At 53.1% G+C, this 20,653-nt stretch overlaps 5 protein-coding genes across 7 annotated transcripts; 1 reads left to right on the top strand and 4 right to left on the bottom strand.

The window, feature by feature from the left end:
* The first annotated feature begins 181 nt into the window (after positions 1-181).
* Positions 182-4,790, top strand: Lsmem2 (leucine-rich single-pass membrane protein 2). 2 transcript variants are annotated; one of them, XM_087563774.1, is made up of 5 exons: positions 275-325; positions 2,748-3,079; positions 3,168-3,278; positions 3,351-3,536; positions 3,691-4,790. In XM_087563774.1, exons 2-5 carry the CDS (start codon positions 2,851-2,853, stop codon positions 3,822-3,824), a joined length of 660 nt encoding a protein of 219 aa, XP_087419900.1. In that variant the 5' UTR covers positions 275-325; positions 2,748-2,850; the 3' UTR covers positions 3,825-4,790.
* Positions 4,454-9,688, bottom strand: Ifrd2 (interferon-related developmental regulator 2). Its single transcript, NM_001047871.1, is given in 12 exon segments — positions 4,454-4,942; positions 5,048-5,143; positions 5,216-5,344; positions 5,572-5,709; positions 6,025-6,130; positions 6,218-6,396; positions 6,482-6,532; positions 6,669-6,826; positions 6,909-7,033; positions 7,140-7,224; positions 7,312-7,431; positions 9,405-9,688. Coding segments are annotated over 12 exon segments (1,326 nt in total). The 5' UTR covers positions 9,463-9,688; the 3' UTR covers positions 4,454-4,861.
* Positions 9,689-10,636: 948 nt separating this feature from the next.
* On the bottom strand, positions 10,637-16,272 carry Hyal3 (hyaluronidase 3). Its single transcript, NM_207599.2, has 4 exons — positions 16,154-16,272; positions 11,509-12,422; positions 11,019-11,108; positions 10,637-10,915 (listed from the first exon to the last, which is right to left on the bottom strand). Exons 2-4 carry the CDS (start codon positions 12,403-12,405, stop codon positions 10,664-10,666), a joined length of 1,239 nt encoding a protein of 412 aa, NP_997482.2. The 5' UTR covers positions 12,406-12,422; positions 16,154-16,272; the 3' UTR covers positions 10,637-10,663.
* Naa80 (N(alpha)-acetyltransferase 80, NatH catalytic subunit) lies at positions 13,093-16,343 on the bottom strand. The gene is made up of 2 exons (NM_001304776.1): positions 16,154-16,343; positions 13,093-14,326 (listed from the first exon to the last, which is right to left on the bottom strand). The coding sequence occupies exon 2, from the start codon at positions 14,225-14,227 to the stop codon at positions 13,289-13,291; it is 939 nt and encodes a 312-aa protein (NP_001291705.1). The 5' UTR covers positions 14,228-14,326; positions 16,154-16,343; the 3' UTR covers positions 13,093-13,288.
* Hyal1 (hyaluronidase 1) lies at positions 16,138-19,989 on the bottom strand. 2 transcript variants are annotated; one of them, NM_207616.2, is made up of 4 exons: positions 19,840-19,989; positions 18,438-19,361; positions 17,993-18,082; positions 16,138-17,861 (listed from the first exon to the last, which is right to left on the bottom strand). In NM_207616.2, exons 1-4 carry the CDS (start codon positions 19,858-19,860, stop codon positions 17,547-17,549), a joined length of 1,350 nt encoding a protein of 449 aa, NP_997499.2. In that variant the 5' UTR covers positions 19,861-19,989; the 3' UTR covers positions 16,138-17,546. The 2 variants fall into 2 exon arrangements, with proteins under 2 accessions (NP_997499.2, NP_001399428.1); NM_001412499.1 differs by having other exon boundaries at positions 18,765-19,361.
* Between the last annotated feature and the right edge of the window lie 664 nt (positions 19,990-20,653).

Here is a 20,653-nt window from a genome sequence, read left to right as displayed (position 1 = left end):
ATAAAGTTGGTGTGGTTTTCCGAGAAGTTCCTTCTGTCCATGTGCTAGCAGAGGCTTGCCCTTGGCTGAGCCCCATCACTAAGTAGGTAGTTTAGGCCGGCCCATCCAGGTCACTCTGCCCCTTTTCATGGTTCAGAGCTGCCCTCTCTAAATATAGTTCAGGGAAAGTGAGCTCAGGCCTATTTCAAGACCAGGTTGGGAGGCAGCCAGGCCTCTCCTAGAATCTGAAAGAAGCCACTGCTGCCTTTGTCCAGTTCTGCTACTGGGCACTCTCATTGGGCCTCTGACTACCTACCAACTGCCATGCCTGAGGAGATCCAAGAAGGTAGGAGAGGGTGGCCACTGGGGAGGACAGGGCTCAAGTCCTATGGGTCAAGGAGAGACCTAGCTTCATGGGGAGAACCCTCAGTCTTTTCTTACCTCAGCCCTAGGGACCTACCCTATGTACGGAGAAAGAATACCTAAGGCTCCTCCACTTAAGGTCCTGGCTCAGGGAGGGGCTCAAAGCTCTCCACTTAGGAACAGGTCAGCTGTAGGCTGTGCCCAAGCAAGTGTGGGCATCTAGGGGGCTCCTAAGCAGCCCTTTCTAGAAGAAGCCAGGATTGGGATGAAGACTGGTTCCAGGGAACATTTGGACACCTGGCCCAGGGGACTATGAGGTAGAGAGGCTGTCCTACACCTCTCAGCCTGGTCAAGGCTGACACTTAGCTAGTCAAGTGCCTTTACCTGCTGAGCCATCCTGTCCCCCCTCAATATTTTATGCTGCAGAGAAAGGGCCTGCTCTCTACTAAGGGAAGGTGTTTATCTTTTTGGGGGGAGACGGGGAGACTTAACTGTAACACCTACCATGTGTCTTTTTCTGTAGCGAATAAAACATGTCCAAATATAAGGTATGGGAGAAGCACAGTGAGGAGCCAAGAGGAGGTTTAATGTGGCTTGGAGTCTACTGCCGGGGCTTAAGGACTGACAGCCTCGGGTTTTTTGTTTGAATTGCTTGTGAGCCTGGCAAGGGGCAGCTTCAAGCATGTCATAAAGGGCTGAGTTACTGTCCTGAGATGGGAGGGCCCAGAGGACCAACAGCCAGCCTTACCCAGTTCTCTGCTACACTGTTACCTAGGTTCCTGGCAGGCATCTGGAGCTCTTGTGGAGTGGAGACAAAACAAAACAAAGTAACAAACATCCAATAAAAGACCTTGGGGGGTTGGGGATTTTGCTCAGTGGTAGAGTGCTTGCCTAGGAAGCACAAGGCCCTGGGTTCGGTCCCCAGCTCCGAAAAAAAGAACCAAAAAAAAAAAAAAAAAAAAAAAGACCTTGGTGGTACACACTCAGGAGGTACAGGCAAGCAGATCTCTGTGAGTTCAAGGCCAGCCTGGTCTATATTCTGAATTCTAGGCGGCCAGGTCTACATAGTCCCTGTTTTGAAAATTAATTAAGCAAACAAACACACCAGCAGAAAGTATAGTTATAGTTATTTAGAAATCACAACTATTTTGGTAGTAGTTGGAATGCTGAGGCAGAGGGATCACATGAATTAACCAGGTACTCAATACCAGTCTGGAAACTTGCTGAGACTGTCTTAAACAGGGGAGGGGGCGGGAGGAGGACGAGATGGCTCAGTAATTAAAAACACTTGCTGTAACCAGGAGATCTGAGTTCAGATCCCAGTACCAGGCGACAAGCTGGGTGTGGTCTTGTGTGCCTTAGAACCCCAGTGCTGTGTGTATTGGGACAGGAAGATAGGAAGGTCACTGGAGCTTGCTGGTTGCTGCCCTTGTCAAAAACAAACAAACAAACAAACCCCCCTGATTTCTGGACTTGGGAAGAGTCCCGTCTCAAGGAATAAGGTGGAGAGTAAGAGATGGGGCAGCTGCAAGCGTCTAAATGGGAGCGAGCATTCACCACGCACATGTCGCTAACACATAACAAAGCTGGGTAGAGAGAGAGAGAGACGCGCACATTTAATACCAGTAATAGGCTGAGGCGAGAGAATTTCGACTTTAAGCCTATCCTAGCTTAGGCAATGAGTTCTGGGACAGCACAGTGAGTCACTATCTCAAAACAAAACCAAATCTGAAATATAACCGCAAGGGAACCGTGGCCAGTGACCACATAGGCAGAACCTGTGAATGGTAATTACACCCGTGGTCAGCCTCCCCAGGCAGCAATCTAGGCAAGCTGTTTCTCATCTTAAATTAGCAAATACAGGTAAAGGTATGTGCATACAGGGTCTGGGGATGGTTCTGTAAAAGATTTGTCTAGCAGGTATGAAGACCTGAGTTCATTTCTCCGGGGACATGATGTGTGTGAGGCTGCCCCATGACATGCTCAGAAGCAAGACAAAAATCAGATGCTGTCTGTCAGTCTTTAAGTCTGGGAGGTAGACTGCAGATCACGGGGTATACACTTCTGATCCCAGGTCTGGTGAGGTTAAGAGTTCCTGGGGCTCCATAGTGAGCCTAGGCTGTTTGTTGAGCTCCCGAGCCAGGTCAGCAAGACCTCTGGCTTCTGTGCAGGCACAATGCACACAAACACACTTTTCCCCACAGTGGGATGCCTAATGGTGCGATGTTGTACTGCTGGGCTCTGGACAGGCCTTTTAGAAGACAGTTTTGATGATAGCTTCAAAGAGAACTCTCTGTTCTTGGGTCCAGTGATTTCAACTTCTGAGAAATGCCCTCAGTAACTTTCAGGAAAGTGGGGAAAACCTTCTTATTTAATGATGGATGTCCTGGGGGTTAATTCCACAGAGAATTGGAAACTACCTAAAATGCCCAGATAGCCTCAGAGGGAAGCCATGGGGAGGAGGCCTCAAAGTTGCATGAAACTGTGGAGAGAGAGTGGACTCCTGCCATGCTGTTGAGTGCAAAACAGCAGGACTCCAACCTTCCTGGAAGAGAGGCAGAACCACTGTCCAGGAAGGCAGAACAGAGGCCAGGAGGAATACGCAGGCAAGGCAAAGCGGGGGAAATGCCCAAATGTGGCCATTGGGAGCCTGTCAAGAGACCCTGTGCACGGAGCCCTGGACCCAAACTAAGAGTCATTCCTGAAACTGTAGGGAATTTGGAACCAAATGCCACAGGTGCAGTCCTCATATCCCAAGTCCCTACAGCCCCAGTTTGCCTACAAAGTAAGGACTCTTTGCTCCAATTGTTCCACTGCCCCTGTAGATACTGTGTTGCCAATGCAGAACCAGAGGCACAGGCCAACACTGGCTCCTAACCACGTGCAGGAGGTGCATCTGCATCGAGTGGAGTCCATCAGTGACCTGCACAGTGGAGGTAAGGGCGTTCGGGGAGGGAGCAAGATGGATGCTTTGGGTGCCACTTTCCAACGAATCGCTCTCCCTGCAGGCTCACTACGGCCCTGTCTGGCTGAAGAGGCGCAGGCCTGGGAGGAGCTTCTGGGTGTCTTACCACCGTCACTGTGCACCCAAGCTGCTTGCAGCCCCATGTGTGGCCGTGGGGGGTTCCTTCTGCTATTGGCACTGCTAGTGTTCACCTGCCTGGCACTAGCCATCGTAGCTGTCTACCTAAGTGGTAGGGACAGGCAGAACTGGGACCCCAGGGCAACTGGAAATGAAGCAACAAAGGGTGGGGCATGGGTCAGTGGGCAACCCCATTGCAGGGCCATGTGGGGATCTGAGGAGGCATGGAGTCTAACAAGGTCCCACAAATGTCTTCCCACCCCCAGTGCTGCAGAGTGAATCCCTGAGGGTGTTGGCACACACGCTGCGCACACAAGAGGAGACTCTGCTCAAATTGCGTCTGGCTAGCCTCAGCCAGCTAAGAAGGCTCAACTCCAGTGAGGCTCGGGCACCCAGCTGAGATACCATCTGTATGTGAGACTGTGATGGGGGACAAAGGGACTTCTGGCAGGTCTCTGTTCTCCCACTGATGGCCTCATCTGCACTATTCCTTGGGGAGATTTCTTCACAAGCCTGACGTTCCTCCACAGCTGCCTGTCTCTCTTGACCGCTTCAGGCCAGGCCTGAGCAAAGCTCTTGGTGCCAAGGCCCTGCTGTGGTTAGCCAAAGGTCAGAGGATGGAGCACCAGTCTTTTCCTGGTCCCCCGTCAGCACCCTCTGGTCACCCCCAGATAGGAAGTTCAGAAGTCTAGAAATAGCTGTCCCAGCTCAGCCACCCACTCTGCCAGGCCTCCTAGCAGGGGGTCCAGCCTCAGCTCAGGCAAGCCAGGCTGAGTTGGGGAACTACATGTCCTGCCATGGAGGACAAAGGTGAGGTAGAGCTAGTCGGGGCCAACCTGGGGTGGCAGACGGAGGGAGGGCAGGCACAAGACTCAGGAGAGAGAGGGGTTGGGGATTTAGCTCAGTGGTAGAGCACTTGCCTAGCAAGCGCAAGGCCCTGGGTTCGGTCCCCAGCTCCGAAAAAAAAGAAAAGAAAAAAAAAAAAAAAAAAAAAAAAAAGACTCAGGAGAGAGGCCACAGGGGGCTAGGTGTTGCTTAATCTCTTATCTTTAATAAATCAGCACACGCATCCATTCTAGGCAGCTTTGCCTACCCTAATGCCACAGTGGCCAGGTGCCAGACCTGAAAGGAAGCACCCAGGGGGCAAGGTCTAAAAGACACAAGGGACAGCCCTTTCTCACCCTCACCACGAGGACCAGCACACATTTGGTTTCACCTGAGACAGGACAGGAAGAGGCCTCAGCCACATGGCTGAGTGCACGTACAAAGGGCTTGAGTCGTAAGTGTCCTGATCCCTCGACCCTCCCACATTTGTCTATTTTTGGTTTCATTATTAAAAAAATAAAGTGACAATTACTGGCAGGGACCAGTTCTTGCACTGTCTTCTGTTAAAAATATGGTAGGGGTATGGGTAGCCTTCTCGTTGGCCAATCTACTTCACAAGATATCCGCCCGCTTGTCCCTTGCACGACTCCGGGCCTTGGTCCGGGCTTTGAAGGCCGCAGCATTGTACAGGTGCTGTCGAAGAGGCAAAGAAGGGAGCACGGTGAACCCAGGAAGCCTACTCACAGCTCCAGACCTCCGGGTAACAGAAGGCAAGATAAAGGTGCCCAAGATGCAAACCTTTTCAAAACGTGAAATCTTGCAGGCCTTCAGGGCAGCAGCATCCAGCACCAGCACAGGGCCCAGGCCGAAGATGTCACGGAGAAGTTCATTATTCTAAAAACAAGGCAGTTAGCTACGGCCAGTCTGAAGCGGTCAGGCTGGGTGGCCCTCCCTGTGTCCCCTCACCTGGAGGTGATAGTGCATGCCGGAGCCCAACACATCTTTGAAGGCTGTGTAGATGCGGTGGCGAGCCCAGCTGTCTATGTAGAGCACTTCCAGTCCAAAGCGGATTGTTTCCTCCTCACATTCACCGCCCTAGAGAATAGAGGGCCCTACTGGGATTGGCTGCCATGCCTGGTGCCTGTGTGTGTGTGTGTGTGTGTGTGTGTGTGTGTGTGTGTGTGTGTGTGTTGAGACAGGGTCTATGTAGCCCTAGCTGTCCTGGAATTTACCACCATGCCTCTGTCTCCTAAGTGCTGGGATTACAGGTGCCTAACCCTCGGGGACATATTTTTATGGGACACTCATGTTCTCACACACACCTCAACAAAGTGCAGCACGGCTCGGAAAATGGAGCGCTGGCGTCGACGGTCAATCTTGGCACGGTACTTATTGCTGTCGGTGGCGAGAGTCCGCAGAGATCCACACAGAGCCTCCATGTCCTCATAGATGAAGTCCTCCTGTGTGGGAACGATGGAGGCACTGGGTGGAAGTTTCTCTTTTGGAACTGAGCGAGGTGTTCCCCAAGGCTTTTCTTCCACTCGCTTCTCTCCTCTTCTCTGCCTAGCCCCTCCTCAGCCTCTCCCTAGCAGTTCACCCCTACACAGAATCCCCACTACAGTAACTAGCATGTGAGTAAGAGTTAGGGTCACCTCCCCTGCAAATGACCCAAGACTGCTGTTATATCCCCACCCCCACCCCACCCCGCGGCATGCGTTGCAAACAGCCTGGGATGGTCGGCAGTGCCAGCCGGCTCCTTCTGCTGTCCCTCGCACCTCGAGATCCCGGGCAAGCTCGAAGAGCAGGGCGATGGCTTCACCAGCAGCAATCCGCAGGTTCACACTTTCACTGGACAGGAGCTGGGGCAGCCGGGGCAGCTGCCTACAGACAGGGAAAGCTAAGCGTCATGAATGGACTGAGGGTCCCTTCCCAAATTCCCTTTCGCTCCCAGGAGGCAGCAGCCCCTACCTGTCAAGGATGTGGTTGATGTGGGTACTAGGGCAGATGGTGAGCAGCAATGCCCAGGCCTGCAGGGTGGCACAGAGCAGGCCATGTAGGCTGGCAGGAACCAGAGAAGCAGCAGAGCCGCCGGTGCCACAGGACCAGCTGAAAACACCTTCCAAGCAGGCCAAGCAAGAGACCAGGTCCTAGGAGGACAGGGAGACAGGCGTGGCTCACAGACAGAGCTACGGAGCTAAGCTGCACCACCACTTGTGTTCAAAGTCCACTTACCTGGACATCGGTGGCAGCCACATAGCAGCCCAAGCCAAGAGCAGAAGCACACTGTTGGAAAGAGGACAAAGCTAGGCCACCGTGGGTCAACACCGGGAACATCGTATTGAGTAGAGAATCTGAAGACAGAGAACCCGACACCCTGCTCGGGGATGAGGGACCAGCGGCGGGGCACGGAAATACTCACATGGAGCCGGGCAGTGGGGCTTGCTGTACTGTCACTGAGCACCGAGATTAGCAGGGGCTGCAGGCTATGGAACAGCTCCTCGCCCTTGGGTCCAGGGCCCAACTGCACACAGAGCAGGCCTAGTACAGCAGCGGCCAGGGCCTGTTCTTCACCCTTCCCTACAGGATGCTTTGCAGTTAGCGCATGCAGCAAGCGTCAACACCTGCCTAGCTAGGGTTCCCCAAGTGCCCAGGACTTGACCTTTCTTAAGGCACTTTTCCAGGGCGTCGGCCAGAGTGAGGCTGCGCTCCAGCAAAAAGTCTGGAAGTAGGCGGGAGGCCAGGGCCACGCGCAGGCTCTCCAGAGCTCCTTGCCGGGTCTTGGCGCTGGGAGGTGAAAAAGGGTTCGTGTGGGTGACGGGAGCCCTTGGTTCCATTTGTCACCGGCTGAACGGGGCCCCAAGTGTAGGAGTTGGCCAGCAGCCAGGGGTACCTCTTGTCAGTCAGGCAGTCCACATAGTCCTTCAGCTTTTCCTCCAGGTTTTCCTGCTGGCTCTGTTCGTCCACAGCTTCCCCACCTGCAAAGCCAGTCGGTCATCACTGGATCCTGCCCTTGTCCAGTGGAGCCGTCCTCGAGCCCCTGCCAAACTTCAACCTGCTCTCACCCAGGCAGTCTTCTGCGGCGGTGCTGAGAAGGCTGGGACATTCACTGGTGGTGCTCCGGGCCTCGCTGGCCGCGTCGTCCTCACTGGAACCCGAGTCAGCTTGAGTACAGCTCCTGGCACCTGGGGAACATAAAGAAGTCCCTATCTGAGCAGTTTCCACTGGTGAGGGATGACTCAGGGTACCTCACTTAACTTCATGAATGCTATCCCATCTCAGAGAAGATGCAAACCAAGGCCTGGTACCTATGACTTGAATTAGGAAGCAGGAGAAAGGGAAGAAAGTCTATCTGCTAGAGGACACAGGAGCTAGGCCTACCCGGGGACAACCTGAAAGACTCTGTGAGGGGGGACCCCAGGAGGGCCCAGCTCCCCCCTCACCAACCCCTAGACAGGGTTTCTTCCTGTAGCTCTGGCTGTCTTAGAACTAGCTCTGTAGACCAGGCTGGCCTCGAACTCACAGAGATTCACCTGCCTCTGCCTCTCCAGTGCTAGGATTAAAGGTGTGTGCTAACACTGGTTGGTGGGCACAGTCTGCTTTAAGGACAGCAGGAACCACATAGTGGCAGAGGGGACTGGGATGAGTCCCAGCGAGGCCTGTGGCCCACTCTAGGGTACGGTCAAAAGGTTAAGACAGTGCAAGGGTTAGGGCTCAGGTTATAGTACCAGACAGACAGGGGTTTAAACTGAGCCAAGGTCTGGTGAACTCCGTTGGGCTGCACTATTAGCACCCCTCCCCCTCCTCGTTTTTAGCAGAGGTATAATTTGATGAGTTGCCCAGCCTTTAAAGTATGGACAGCAAAGTACACCTCTCAGGTGTAGCAAATAAAGTCAAGTAACTCGAAATGGCTCTGCCACAAGCCATCACACTCACTATGCTATCAACTCTGGCCCAGGTCCTAGTGGATGTGCTTGGGCACCTTGTGCTTCAAATACATTGTTTTCTGAGCTTCCTTTGGTCCACTCAGGGCCACCAACTTCAGGTATGGACACAGGGCACCTTTTAGCCTTGGAAGACCAGAAGCTTGTGACTGTGTGAGCATTTGAAAAAGTAAACACAGGGAATCTCAATGTGTCAGTAGGGGCAGAACAGACCGTGTGTGAATTCTCTCCAGGGCTGAGGACTGGCTTTGAATAGGGTAGTTTCTATGATAGGCGCCCTGGGCAGGTTCTGACCTAACAGCAGACCTTACCTTTTAGGGACCACTAACATTACCTGCTTGTAGGAAAAAGTTCGGCCCACACATTGATTTCTGTGCACCTCTTCTCTTACTATCCTACTTGTCAAAACCCCCCCAGACAATCTCATTTGCTGCACTGTATTGTGGTCCCTTTGATTGCCGGGCCTTTGTGCACAGGTTCCCTACCAGAGCGTCTTTATCTTCTCAGGTCTTATCCAAGAGCCCCCTTCACAGGACCTGCCATGATTCTTTCTGAGACCACTCAGTAAATGCTGTCCATTCTAGTCTTTGTGGAACTGTCAGCACCCTATTAAATGCCCCCAGACCCAAGCCACATTAGGGTAGCAGTCAGGTCAAAGGTATGCTCGGCAGGCACTCCTTCTCAGCAGTTGCTTGTTTAGGGCGGCGACGGGACAAGCTTCTGGTTGAGGCTGATAAGAAGTCTCCAGACTGCTTAGGGTTCTTTGATGTCCACCCGGTCTCCAGCCCAATTGAAAGAGCCCCATTCTGTACCTTTCCAATTACACTTCCCCGTTTTACAGGACAGACAAGGTCTCTCTACTAACTTCCTTGTGCAGGCTACCAAATGCACTAGTATTTGGCAAAACGGCTGGCTTCACGCTCTTTCTAGTGTGGTTGTCTACCCCAGTGGCGGTGGGAGAACTTAGATCCTTAATGCTGATCAAATCACCATTGCGGCGCGGGATTTCGAAAAACAGCTGGCAATGAGCTCAAGTGAGGCGCACACGTGGCCAATGCCAGCTGAGGCACGTGCGAGCCTTAGCAGAGTTCTGGGAGGTTACGATGGGCTGATCTGGGAAGATCGTCAACTCAGGACCGTCAATGACATCGAAGGGGAACCACGGAACACCCCCGCTCACTACAGAACAATTCTACTGGAGCCCCCGGACTCACCTCCTCCACGGCGCTGACCGCCCTTGCGGAGCGCATTGCCCTTACGAGCGCGAGGCATTCCTGAACCCGGAATTGGGGACAAGGGAAGGGGGCGCGGGGTCAGGGACCCGGGGGGCGGGGACTCCAAACCAGCGAAACGCTGGTCCGTGTGCTGAGCTGAGACTCGCGAAGACGACAGGAGCCACACGCCGCGCGCGCCACCATCTTCGTGAGGCGCCCCGCCCTGTCAAATGGGGCGCTGGGAAGGTGAGTTCCCGGCCACCAAGTTCAGATCCACATCCACGCGACCGAAACTACTATCCCCAGGCGTCAGCGTACACAGATTAGCACCGCCCGAGTTGCGCGCAGTGCACGACGGGAGTAGTAGTCCACTCTGGAGACAAATTAGCCGACGCCGCTCCAGCTAAACTATGTACCCACAATGCCCTGCGTACCCACTTCGCCCCTCCTTCCTCTACCTCCGCCCGCGCGGCGTCTGGGCTCATAGTTAACTCAGTAGTTTCCTTCCTCCCTAGAAGGAAGCATCTGTAGGCTCTGGTAACAAAGCACCTGTCTTGAGGCGCCAGGGTTTGACGCTAGGCAGAATAGTGAGAACAGACAAACTTCAAGTAATGAAAGTGACTTTATGGATGAAAATACAGATAATAGCTTAGCATTTAGCAGATCTTAGAGCTTAATTTTGGGGTGTGTGTGTGTTGGGAGTGTAGGGGTTGTCTGCCCCTAGATGTTACTTCTCTATAGATACACTGGGGTATAGGAACAAAGCCCTGAGCTAGTGACCTTAGATGCCTGGAACTGACTCTGAAAGCGTCTTTATTGCTTTAAGTCAGATGATCTCAGAGGGCTCTTGAGGCTGGTTTTATATATTAAAAAAAAAAAAGATTTATTTATTTTAGTTGTATGAGTAGTTGTACAAGTAGTTGTCACTGTCTTCAAACACAAGAGGGCATCAGATGTCATTATAGGTGGTTGTGAGCCACCATGTGGTTGCTGAGAATTGAACTCAGGACCTCTGGAAGAGCAGTCAGTGCTCTTAACCACTGAGCCATCTCTCCAGCCCTGGTTTTATATTTTTATTAGGCCCTATCTATTCCTCAGGAATTCCTACGGAAGGTGTGTTGATGGAAGTGGGATATGTACTTGGGGAAGTTCTATAAGCTAAACAAAGCATAAATGGGAATTCCTCTAGGACTAGGAAAGTAGCAACAGGGTCAAGAAGCAAAGACAGGAACTCCTGAATCCATGTTGTTTTCTTGGGCTCAGGGTTTAGGCTCCAGGCAGGTAGGGCCAGACCAGCCCAAGTAACAACGGCATCTGAAGGACTTCCAAGCTCCAAGATTGTCATCTGGCTGCAGATGTAGAAAGGCTTCCATTTGTCCTGGGTCTTTCCAGGAACAGCGACCGTGGCCATGGCATCGCTGGTGACTGCAGGCTGTGGCAGCCTTGGTCACGTTGATCACATAGGGGCCTAAAGTGCCCACTAGGTAGTCATGGAGACGCCAGCACTCTTCCTACAGAGAGAAAAGATAGGTCAACACTCTTTTCTATGACTTGGCATGGTTTCTCCCCTATCTTGGGGCTCCAGTATGTGCATGATAAAGTGGCAATGCTCACCTCAGAGCTAGAAACACTCAGGTCCCCCCAGAGCACTACGCCAGCTGCTCCCAGTGCTGCACTCACACCAATAGTCTGCATTAGGTCATCCTGCAGGCAGAGAGCTGTTAAGCCAAAGCTCAACTGGCCAGATCCATCAGAGCCCAACTTTACCACGACACTGTTTGGTTTACTGCTATGATTCTGCCTCTAGAGTAAAGCCCTTTTAACAGAGTCTCTCAGTAATTTCTCAGGACTTCCGTTCAGAGAGTAACTATCTTAGACCAGGTTCCACTGAAATCTCCCACAACCATACCTCCCTACTCCAGGATAGGGCTTTTTTGTTTTTTTTTCAGAATAGGGTTTTCTCTGAGTAGACCAGGCTGGCCTCAAACTCACAGAAGAGATCTGCCTGCCACTGCCTCCCCAGTATTGGGATTAAAGGTGTGCACCTTTCTAGGACAGGGCTGTTTCTCTGGACTCAGATCCTTAGACCTTAGCTTCTACTTACCAGAGACAAGAATCTCCCAGAGCTCCGGTGTGTGAGGCGAACATAAGCCAGAACAGGTAGGGGATGGGCATGCCCAGTGAGGGCTACACGGAAGGCCTCCTCCAGGCGGTGTCGTACAAAGGTCTGATGGTAGGCAGGTGGAAGTCTGGGTGGGAGGTAGATGCTAGGGAAGAGAGCACTGGAGGCAGCCCAGAGCCAACGCAGCTGGGTGTTTCGGGTAATGATGGCTGGATGGCAGTGGCCTGTGTAGTTGGAAGCCATATTATGCCAGCCATTGCCACAGACTGGGTATCGATAAAAGCCCCAGAGCCCATGTGGGCGAAGCATCTGGCCCAGCCGCAGTGTGTGTTCCATCAGTGCACGGGCAGCCTGCTCAAAGCCAGTTTGGGCTTTGTGGAGCTGTTCCTGAGGGTTCAAGTCAGGGAACATCTGCTGTGCCCAAGCCCAGGAGGCTGCCTGGTAGACTTGTCGATGGGTGCCCCAGTTCCCAGCCCAGAGTGGGTACCATTCTTCCCAGTCCAGCACTGCCAAGCCAGCAAAGCTAGATCCTAGGTTGTGGAGGATCTGGTGGGCAGCTTGTGCCAAGTGGTGGTCTAGGGACACAGCCTGAGGGATTCCCCCATTGTGGGCTGTGCCTCTAGGTCCAAAGTAAGGATAAAGACCGAACTGGTTCTTATAGAAGATGGTGATGTTTTGGCCATGAAAACGCTGGCCATGGTTGGCTATGATGCCAAGAGCATCGAGAGGCAGATGCACACCAAAGCGGGTCTTACATCTTGCTGAGGGTACATTCCACAGCACAGAAAAGGGAAGCTCAGGAACCTGCAGCAAAGCCTGGACGTGTACCAAGCATAGGGTTAACCCCACCACCAGGGTTAGGCCTAGCTGCGTGATCATGCCACAGAGATGGGAACCTGCAGGAAAGAGGGGGTATGGGCTTAGAGTCCATGGCCAAAGACAGGCTGCCTTTTGCACAGCAAGAACAGCCATTAAAGCTTCCCTCCTTGCTCTCCTCAGGAAATGGAGCAGAGCTGGGGATGGGGGTGTAAATATGGCCTCTAAGTATTCCATGGGTCTCCCAGAGAAACCATACCCTTAGCATCCTGGGCTGTTCCCTTCCAGGGTCCTCCAACTGTGTTAGGGCACCATCTTGTTCTCTGAGGCCTTGCAGACTCATGGATGTGATAAGTTCCCTGCCCACATCGTCTCTTTTTCAGGAACACTCAGTTCTTGCCTTCTTGTTTCCCTACCTTAAGCCATACTCAGGTCTCTGACATCATTGTTCTCCCAGATCCCTGAGGGAAGTGAGGGATCCTGGGTTCCTTTCATGAGCCCTGCTACTCTTTTCACCCCTGCCTGTCTCCAGATTCCTCATTGCCCACAGCACCTGACACATTGGAAGTGCTCCATGAGTGGTACTGAGTGAGTGGAAAGGGAAAGGAACAGTTACCCTGGGCCTGAGAGAGGAGGTACAAAAGACAGATATTACCTCATCAATGGCTCTTGAGCCAAGTTGGGTAGCAAGGTTTCTGTCAGATACAGGGGATATGGGAATGGGCGTTAACCAATAAACTGTCACAGCCATACCTAATGGAAGCCTTTATTTTAGCCAAACTGACAGCTCTGAGCCAAAGCTCCAAGTCCACCTCCTGGCCCACTGGTACCCAGAAAAGATACACAGGCTAAGGTTGTCCCCTAGGGGGAGGGGCTGAAGTATATGGCCTGTGGGCTGAGGCTGGCTCTGTTCTGGGCAATCCAGTGTCCCAGAGAGACAGGGCCATCAGATGTCTTTTTCCATCCAGAATATAGGGCACCCCTTCAGATCTCGATATCGTGTCTCTAACGGGCTTTGAGGAAGGGGCTCGGGTGAAGGAGGGGGTGAGGTGGTCAGAGGCAGAGGAGGAGGTGGTGGCAATGGGGGTCCCTTGGAGCTCCTTGGGATAGCTTGGGCAGCTAGGACAGGCGCCTTGCAGGGTGGTTGGGGACAGGGTGGCTTAGAGAAGGCACGTAGGACATTGGTGGGCAGCCGACGGTTGGTAAAGGCCAAACCCTGCACAGGCTCACCCAGTTGGTAGCCCAGATGGGCGTAGAAATATAGCTGATCATGAGTGGTGAGGTGCAGCCGTTGGAAACCCCGGGCTCGGGCAAAGGCCTCCAAGCCCTCCATGAGGCGGCGGCCAAAGCCACGGCCCCTCAGAGCCCGGGCTACCACCACTGTCTCCACTAAGAGGCTGTGGGGATGGTCCAGTACCCGTGATAAGCGGGCATGGCCCACCACAATAGGGGCTGCTCCAGGTGTGGGCTGAGGGCTCAGCAGCATCAAGCAGAGGGGGAAGGCGTCTGAAGACTGGCCCAGGGAGTGGAGACGGGAGGCACGACTACGGGGCCACTGGTCATTGATGAGGTCAGCACAGGCACTCATGAGCTCCGGTCGGCAGTGCACAGGCTCCAGGGTCAATTCAGCCAGCTTGGGGACCAGGCTCTCCTTTGCCTGGTGTTGAGGATCCCCGGTAAGCTCAGCTGGGCCAGGACTGAGGCTCATCTCTGGGTGGCATGTGGAATCCAGGGTCAGCTCAGCTAGTCTGGGACTCAGCGACAGCTCTGACTGGCGTGCAGGATCCAGGGTTAGCTTGGTCAGGTTGAATCTCAGGGTCAACTCTGGCTGGCATGCAGGATCTAGAGTCAGCTTTGCTGGGCTGGTACTCAGGATCAGCTCCATCCGGTGCACGGGGTCTAAGGTAGGGGTCAGCTTGACTGGGCCAGGGCTCAGAGTCAGCTCTTGCCTACAGGTAGGATCCAGGCTCAGCTGTGTCACTTCCTGTTAGGTTTCAGATGGCTTAGTGCCTGGCTGGAGGGTAAGGCCACAGTCCCCAGGCAGTGGCATCTCCTCATAGAAGGGTTTAACCTCCTGTACATAACAGCCGTGCTAGGCTGGGTCAGGAAGACACAGTTGGGGCAGGGAAGGGCTGATGAGTGGAGGAGAGACATGCATCCTAGGACTGGGGAACAGTGTGCTTCACCTTGTCCCACATGCACTGAAAAGTACAGGTGGTCTGGAAGAGACCCAGCCCTACTCTTGTGAGGAGAACTCATGGAGACTAGGTGAGTGTCCCGCCCGCCCCAACACTGGAGGGAAACTGGTGGTATGAGAAGTACTGACGGCTGGGCTAGGGCCCAGAAGTCCTGGCTACAAACCTCTGATCATTTGCCACACCCATTTGCTCACTCTTTTTGCCTGGGTTCCCTACCCCACCCTCCCTACTTGTCCACCGTATGGAGCCTGTGTTTGCCTCAGAGTAGTGACCCAAGTGCCTCAGCCTCCTAGTAGCCCATGACTTTAGCTCAGTCAGTCCTTTGGCAGGCAGTCCAAACCAGTCAGACCTTTAGCTTGCCCCCTTCTGAGTTTTCCTTTTCAGAAGTAGGCTCCCAGGAGTCCCCACCCTCGACCCCTACCCCCACCCCCAACGAGAGAGCGCTTTCCTCTACTTATGAGCTTTTTCAGCTATCTGAGCCACACCTGCTGTCAAGTGGCTCCTGGGACACTCACACCCACCCCAAACAGGTTCAGGTTTCCCTCCCTCTACTGCCTACCTTCCTCAGAACACAGAGCCTATGGCCCTCCTCTCCAGTTCTGTCCAATTCAGGACGCTTTGGACTGGAATCCAACTGTTCCTATATATGGGGCTCAGATGGCACCGCCATGGCTCTTGGCCCCGTCACACATAATGTGGCTTTTGCAAGTCTGCTTGCTTCTGGTCTGAGTTTCATAGTCACCCTGATAAGGACCATAGCTTCCTTCCTAAATTTACAGGTGTCCAACGGCCACTAGGGTGGGGACCTGGGCCTCCATGCTGAAACTCCACTGTTTTTGGATTTTTTGTTTTGTTTTTGGTTTTTGAGACGGGGGTTTCTATGTGTAACGTCCTGGCTGTCCTCGAACTCACTTGGAGGTGTCACTCTGGCCAAAAACTCACAGAGATCTGCCTGCCTCTGCCTCTGGTGCTGGGATTAAAGGCATGGGCCACAACGCTCCAGCTGTTAACCCCATTGCTTACCTACCGTATTCTAGGATCTGCTGCCAGGAGGGTCTATGTTGGGGGATTTCTTGCAGCAGGTTCCATTCCTTTACTTACTCACTCTAGAACGTGCCTCCAGACCCCCTTTCCCAATTTTCCCTGAGCCTGAGGACAGCCCTCTCTCCTCACACAAATCCCACACACCAGGCTTTAAGCCTCTTACCTGCCTCAGTTGACTTAGCAGACGCAGCACCCCCTCCCCAGCTTCCACACCTTCTAAGTAAGGTCAGAAAGGAGGAACCTCAAGGGTCCGCCCCTAGCTCAGAGCGCCAGAGTTCCTCCCCCACCCCCAGACAGATTTAACCCCTTCAGTTCGGACCCCACCACTGTAGGTGGAGCGAAGCTCCGGGTCTTCAGGGAGGGTGTGCACCTGCCCCTTGCGGGACACAGGCCACGGATCTTTTGGGAGTGGGAGGTTTGAAAGCGAGATTATGGGTGGGTGTGGCTCGGCAAGTTCTAAGCGGGAAAGGCCGACATTGGGAAGACTTGAGGAGCAACACAGTAACTTAGGGACCACAGGCGCAGGGAGGATAAACGGGCAGCATGTGAGAGGTGAGGGTGATACTGACATGTTCAAGTCGAGTTCCAAGATGCTCCGCGTCCTGCCTGCGCACGGTTGGTTAACTCGCTGTCTCTGGCTCCAACTCTTCGGTCTGCCTACGCTGGTCCCAGCAGTACGGAGGACTCGTTGCAGTCTTTGCAGGAGACAGCGCACCTCCTCCTATGTTCTCAGTGCCCGGAATGTCACCACCTAGACACCCGCCCCTGGTTCTGAGCGTCACAACAGAACTAGTGTAGGCCCATTCTGTCCCTGACTTCTTCCCTTCCGGTGGCGACTAGGCCCGTAGTTTCCTCTCGTTGGCTCCGCCTCCTCTCCGCTCAGCCTCTGGCTTCTAGCGGCTTTCCTGTGTTCAGCTCCGCCTGCAGCTCTCCCAACTCCAGCCTCAAAGAAATGGGAGTTTCGTTTTGTTTCTGCTCTAGTAGCGTCTCCAATCCTAGTGGGTCGGTGGAAATGGTCCGATCAGGCGGGACTTCCTCCTGATCATGAGAAGCAGTCGTCTTCAGACAACACAATTGGATGAAAGTGTAGAGCTCCAGTACCTTCTGTGTTCTGGGGCCTGCCTATTTTAGGAGCTAATTAAACAGCTAAGTACTATAGGACAGCTTCGTTTGCTGGATTGGGGAATGCTAGTACTCTGAGCAGATTCAGGGACCCTTACAGTGATGTTGTTGTGTTCCCTAATCCTTTTAGGGCACCATCAACACACAGTAGGTGTGCAATGTTCTATCTTTAGAGCTAGATAGCCTAGATTTCAATATGCATCTCTCCTGGCTGTTTTGTTTTGAGACAGTGTCATTTTGTTTTGAGACAGCTGAAATTTGCTCTGTGTAGTCCTGGCTGTCCTGGAGCTCAATATGTAGACCAGGCTGGCCTTGCCTCCTGAGTACTGGGATCAAGGGTGAGCATCATCAATGCCTGGCCTTGCTTGTCTATTCTTGCTGGGCAACATTGGACAGTGGCTGGGAATATAGCTTAGTGTTGGAGCACTTGCCTAGTGTGTGTGAGGTCCTAAGTTTATCTCCCAGAGTAAGTAAATAAAAAAGTACTCATCTTCCCAGCATGTCGATTGTAAAGACTGAATGAGTTGGCCCACTTCTAGTGTTTGCTTAGCACAGGGCTTGGCACAGAGCAAATGTCAGCTTTTGTGACTGCTGACTCATAGGTTCTGGAGGAACTGCCTATGAGTAGGTCCTTATAGATACAGAGTTGATAGTACCTAGCCTAAATTCTGATTCACTATGTGACTATCCCCGTGAATGTGCCCGTGTGATTGCGGCCATGACAGCGCTTGAGTGTACTCCTGACTGTGATTTGTGCGCGTGTGACTGTATGTAAGGAAGTCATAGGTAGGCCCTGGGTATGTCCCGTGTTCAGTATATGCAGCCTGGTGCAGCAAATCACTACATATCCTGCTTCTTACACCACTCTCCACTCCATCCACGGTAGCATCGACACTTGAATTTCATAGCCATCTGTGCCCGATCCTTAAGCGAGAGGGTACCCTTGAGGCTCAGGGGTCTGCCATCATGTGTTGGCTCAATGGAGAAGCTGGCAGGGCTGAGGGTGAGGAGAGCCTCAGGGTAACTGGGATGGCGGACACAACGACCACGGCCAGAACACAGAGCTTCGCTGCACAAAAGAGCTGCACTGGTTACGTTCAGGATAAAGGGTCCGAGTGTGGAATCCATGTATGCTTTAATGGCTTGGCATGACTCCTGAGTGGGAAAGAGCATAAGCAACATGGCAGCCATGTGCTTGCCTGGTGCTTAGCCAGGACCAGGACGGCAGGGGTAGAGAGGAAGCCACTCTCTCCTCATCCCTACCATCCTCCCAGGTCTCCCCTTACCTTGGTACTTGTTTTTTCTGAGCTTATCCAGAGCACTGCTCCTGCCGCTCCCTGGGCTGCACTCTCTCCCAGGCTGTGCTCCAGCTCCTCCTGGGAAGGAGATTGCAGAATTATAGGAGACCTACGGTCCTTCCTCCCTGTGCTGCGAGATCACTGGATGGGACAACTAATCTCTAACCTTCACCTAAGGCCGCTCCAGTGTTGCTGGCCAGGGGCAAGCCTGTGCCCTGTTCTGAATCTCTCATGCTTCACACAGAATTTAGCGTGAAGTAGATGTTCTGAGTATGTGGGAATGAACAGACAAAGCACTGGAGTATTTAAGTCAGTAGTAAACCAATTTGGACAAAGCCCCAAGAACCTCCCCCAATTCCCCCGAAGATATCCTGAAGCTAAGTGGACTCACCTATTACCTAACAAGCAAGGCTGACAAGGTCACAGGACTCACCAGGGGTAGAAGATAATCTGTCTTTTCATAGAAGATTTGGACGTAGGGCATTATGGGCACATGAGGGTCTCTGGAAACTAAAGCCAAACGGAACGCCTCTTGCACACGGTATCGAACATACATCTGTGACTTCCCTGTGCCCATCAGTGCTGCAGGCAAGTAAATACTGGGGTAAAGGGCATAGCTCTGGTTCCACAACCACCCTAGCTGGTCATTCTGATCATGGATGCTCAGTGAGCACTGGCCTGTGTAGTTGGGACTTAGAAAGTCGTAGTTGTAGCAGTCAGGGAAGCCATAGTAGCCCCAGAGGCCACGGGGACGCAGTACCTGCCCCAGTTGGAGGGTGCCTGCCATCCAGGCCTGTGCAGCTTCCTGGAACTGGTCTTGGGCTTCTGCTTCCACTAAAGTTTCTGGCCAGTCAGGGTGTTCTGCCCGGACCAGTTCCATTGAGCGCTGCTGATAAATGTCCTTGCTGTCCCAGTTGAAGGCCCATCGTGGGCGCCAAGCCTCCCAATCAATGACCGCCAGTCCCGAGAAGTCAGGTTCAGGCATGGCAGCCTTGATGTCCTGGAATGCGTGAGCAAGGTGGGTAACCAGGCTGGCATTCTGGGGCAGACCACCAAATACGGGTTCCCCGGTGGGTGTATAGTAGGGGTAGGTGCCCAACTCCTCTCGGTAGAAAATAGTCATGTTGGGGCCTTGGAAATTCTGCTCCTTGTTGGCAACCACGTCGAAGACACTGACATCCACATCCACTCCGTGGTCCTTCAGGCACCAGTGAGTGTCTGCATTCCAAACAGTGATGAACGGCCGGTTGGATACCATGGAACCTCTGCAACCTTGGGCCAACTCCAGCAAGGTCAGGAAGAGCGTGTAGGTGCGAAGCAGGTGGGCTGCAGTAGCAGGGCATGGGTCTGGGGAAACCTGGTCAAGGGAGGGCAGAGTTCAAGGCATATCTCAAACTTCCTGACCCCCACTTGAAGTAGTTGGGTCCAGTCCCTTGATCACAATTTTGTGCCTGCTGTGATTTCAGTTGGACATTGATCTGCAGGGCTCAGCAAGGTCAGAGAGCAGAACAGAGGCTCGGAAAAGGAGCATTGCAGTGAAGGGTACAAGTGAGTCAGTCGCCTCTGTGACCGGAACCCCACCATCTGCTTCCCTCAAGCTTTGCCTTGACCTGACCTTCTCCACCTTCCCCCCAAGCGCGAGAGGAACCATTACGTCTGTCCTGAAAGAGGAGCTGAGAGCTGGGCCCTCAGTCCCAGGCCAACCTGGTGAACAAGGGAGGCTGTTCTGTTTCTTCCACCAGAAAAACTGGCAGCCATTGGGAAAAGGGATGCTCAAGTAGCCAAAACCAGCCCAGCCCTGGAAACCCTCCAGCTGCCCACTCATCCCTGCTGACCTCAGGACTGAAGGGCTTCATTCTCCAAACTTTCTGAGCACACTGTGTAAGCCGGAATATGGCTTGGCTGGATTCTGTCCCACAAGTTGGTCCTAGTTGCACCAGCTTAGAGAGGCTGCTGCTGCTGCCTCTGCTGCTCAGGGAAAGTCTGAGCTTTTGGAGACAGTCACCCCACCCAGCCAATAGGCTGGCCTTGGCACGGGGCGGGACTGGGGCTGGATTAGCAACAGCCCCTCCTACTCAAACACACACTTGGGGAGGTCTTTGTGTGGACAGCCACACACAGAACTGGGCGAGCAAATGTGTGGTCCTGCTGTGTGGTCCCTGAGGACTACCTGCGTGTAGAGTACTTTCTCCACACCACTGTGACAGTTTAGGGCCCCGGGCACTTTTGTGTTTGTGGGACCCCTCCTCATTAAAACAAGTTGGGGTTTTGTTTGTTTTTGGCCTTAGGCAGGCAAGAAAGGTCAGAGACATATCTTCATACAGTGTACAAAATCATTTCTCCAACAGTTAGTTTTTGGTTGTTTGTTTTGGGCTGGGAACAGGACCCAGGATCTCATGCTTGCTAGAGCACTTGTTCTGCCCACCAAGCTCTGTTCCTAATCCCTTCAGCAAGAGCAAGGCCCTGGGTTCAGTTCCCAGCTCCGGGGGGGGGGGGGGGGGGGAAAGGAGAAAATATGAGAAGGGCCAGTAAAAGTACCTGCAGCTGAGTCTGATCACTTGAGTTCAATCCCTGGGGCACACACATTACAGCTCTTACAACTGCCACCCAAACTGCCACACAGACATATAAGTAAATGTAAAATGCTAC

This window comes from Rattus norvegicus, chromosome 8, assembly GCF_021556685.1.
Source record: "Rattus norvegicus strain SHRSP/BbbUtx chromosome 8, alternate assembly SHRSP_T2T, whole genome shotgun sequence".
NCBI classification, from domain to species: domain Eukaryota; kingdom Metazoa; phylum Chordata; class Mammalia; order Rodentia; family Muridae; genus Rattus; species Rattus norvegicus.
The sequence above is the reverse complement of the archived record's forward strand: the minus strand, read 5'-3'. Positions and strand labels throughout refer to the sequence as shown.

Bases quoted from the DNA above. Each gene is read 5' to 3' on its own strand.
- Lsmem2 (XM_087563774.1), top strand. From the start codon at position 2,851: ATGCTGTTGAGTGCAAAACAGCAGGACTCCAACCTTCCTGGAAGAGAG. The intron at 3,080-3,167 runs GTGCAGTCCTCA...CTGCCCCTGTAG, and splicing joins TTTGGAACCAAATGCCACAG to ATACTGTGTTGCCAATGCAG. The intron at 3,279-3,350 runs GTAAGGGCGTTC...CTCTCCCTGCAG, and splicing joins CAGTGACCTGCACAGTGGAG to GCTCACTACGGCCCTGTCTG.
- Hyal3 (NM_207599.2), bottom strand. From the start codon at position 12,405: ATGATCACGCAGCTAGGCCTAACCCTGGTGGTGGGGTTAACCCTATGC. The intron at 11,109-11,508 runs GTAAGTAGAAGC...CTCTGCCTGCAG, and splicing joins CTGGGAGATTCTTGTCTCTG to GATGACCTAATGCAGACTAT. The intron at 10,916-11,018 runs GTGAGCATTGCC...TTCTCTCTGTAG, and splicing joins TGAGTGTTTCTAGCTCTGAG to GAAGAGTGCTGGCGTCTCCA.
- Naa80 (NM_001304776.1), bottom strand. From the start codon at position 14,227: ATGGAGCTGATCCTGAGTACCAGCCCAGCAAAGCTGACTCTAGATCCT.
- Hyal1 (NM_207616.2), bottom strand. From the start codon at position 19,860: ATGAAGCCCTTCAGTCCTGAG. The intron at 19,362-19,839 runs GTCAGCAGGGAT...TCCCTTGACCAG, and splicing joins TGAAGCCCTTCAGTCCTGAG to GTTTCCCCAGACCCATGCCC. The intron at 18,083-18,437 runs GTGAGTCCTGTG...TCTCCTTCCCAG, and splicing joins CAGATTATCTTCTACCCCTG to GAGGAGCTGGAGCACAGCCT.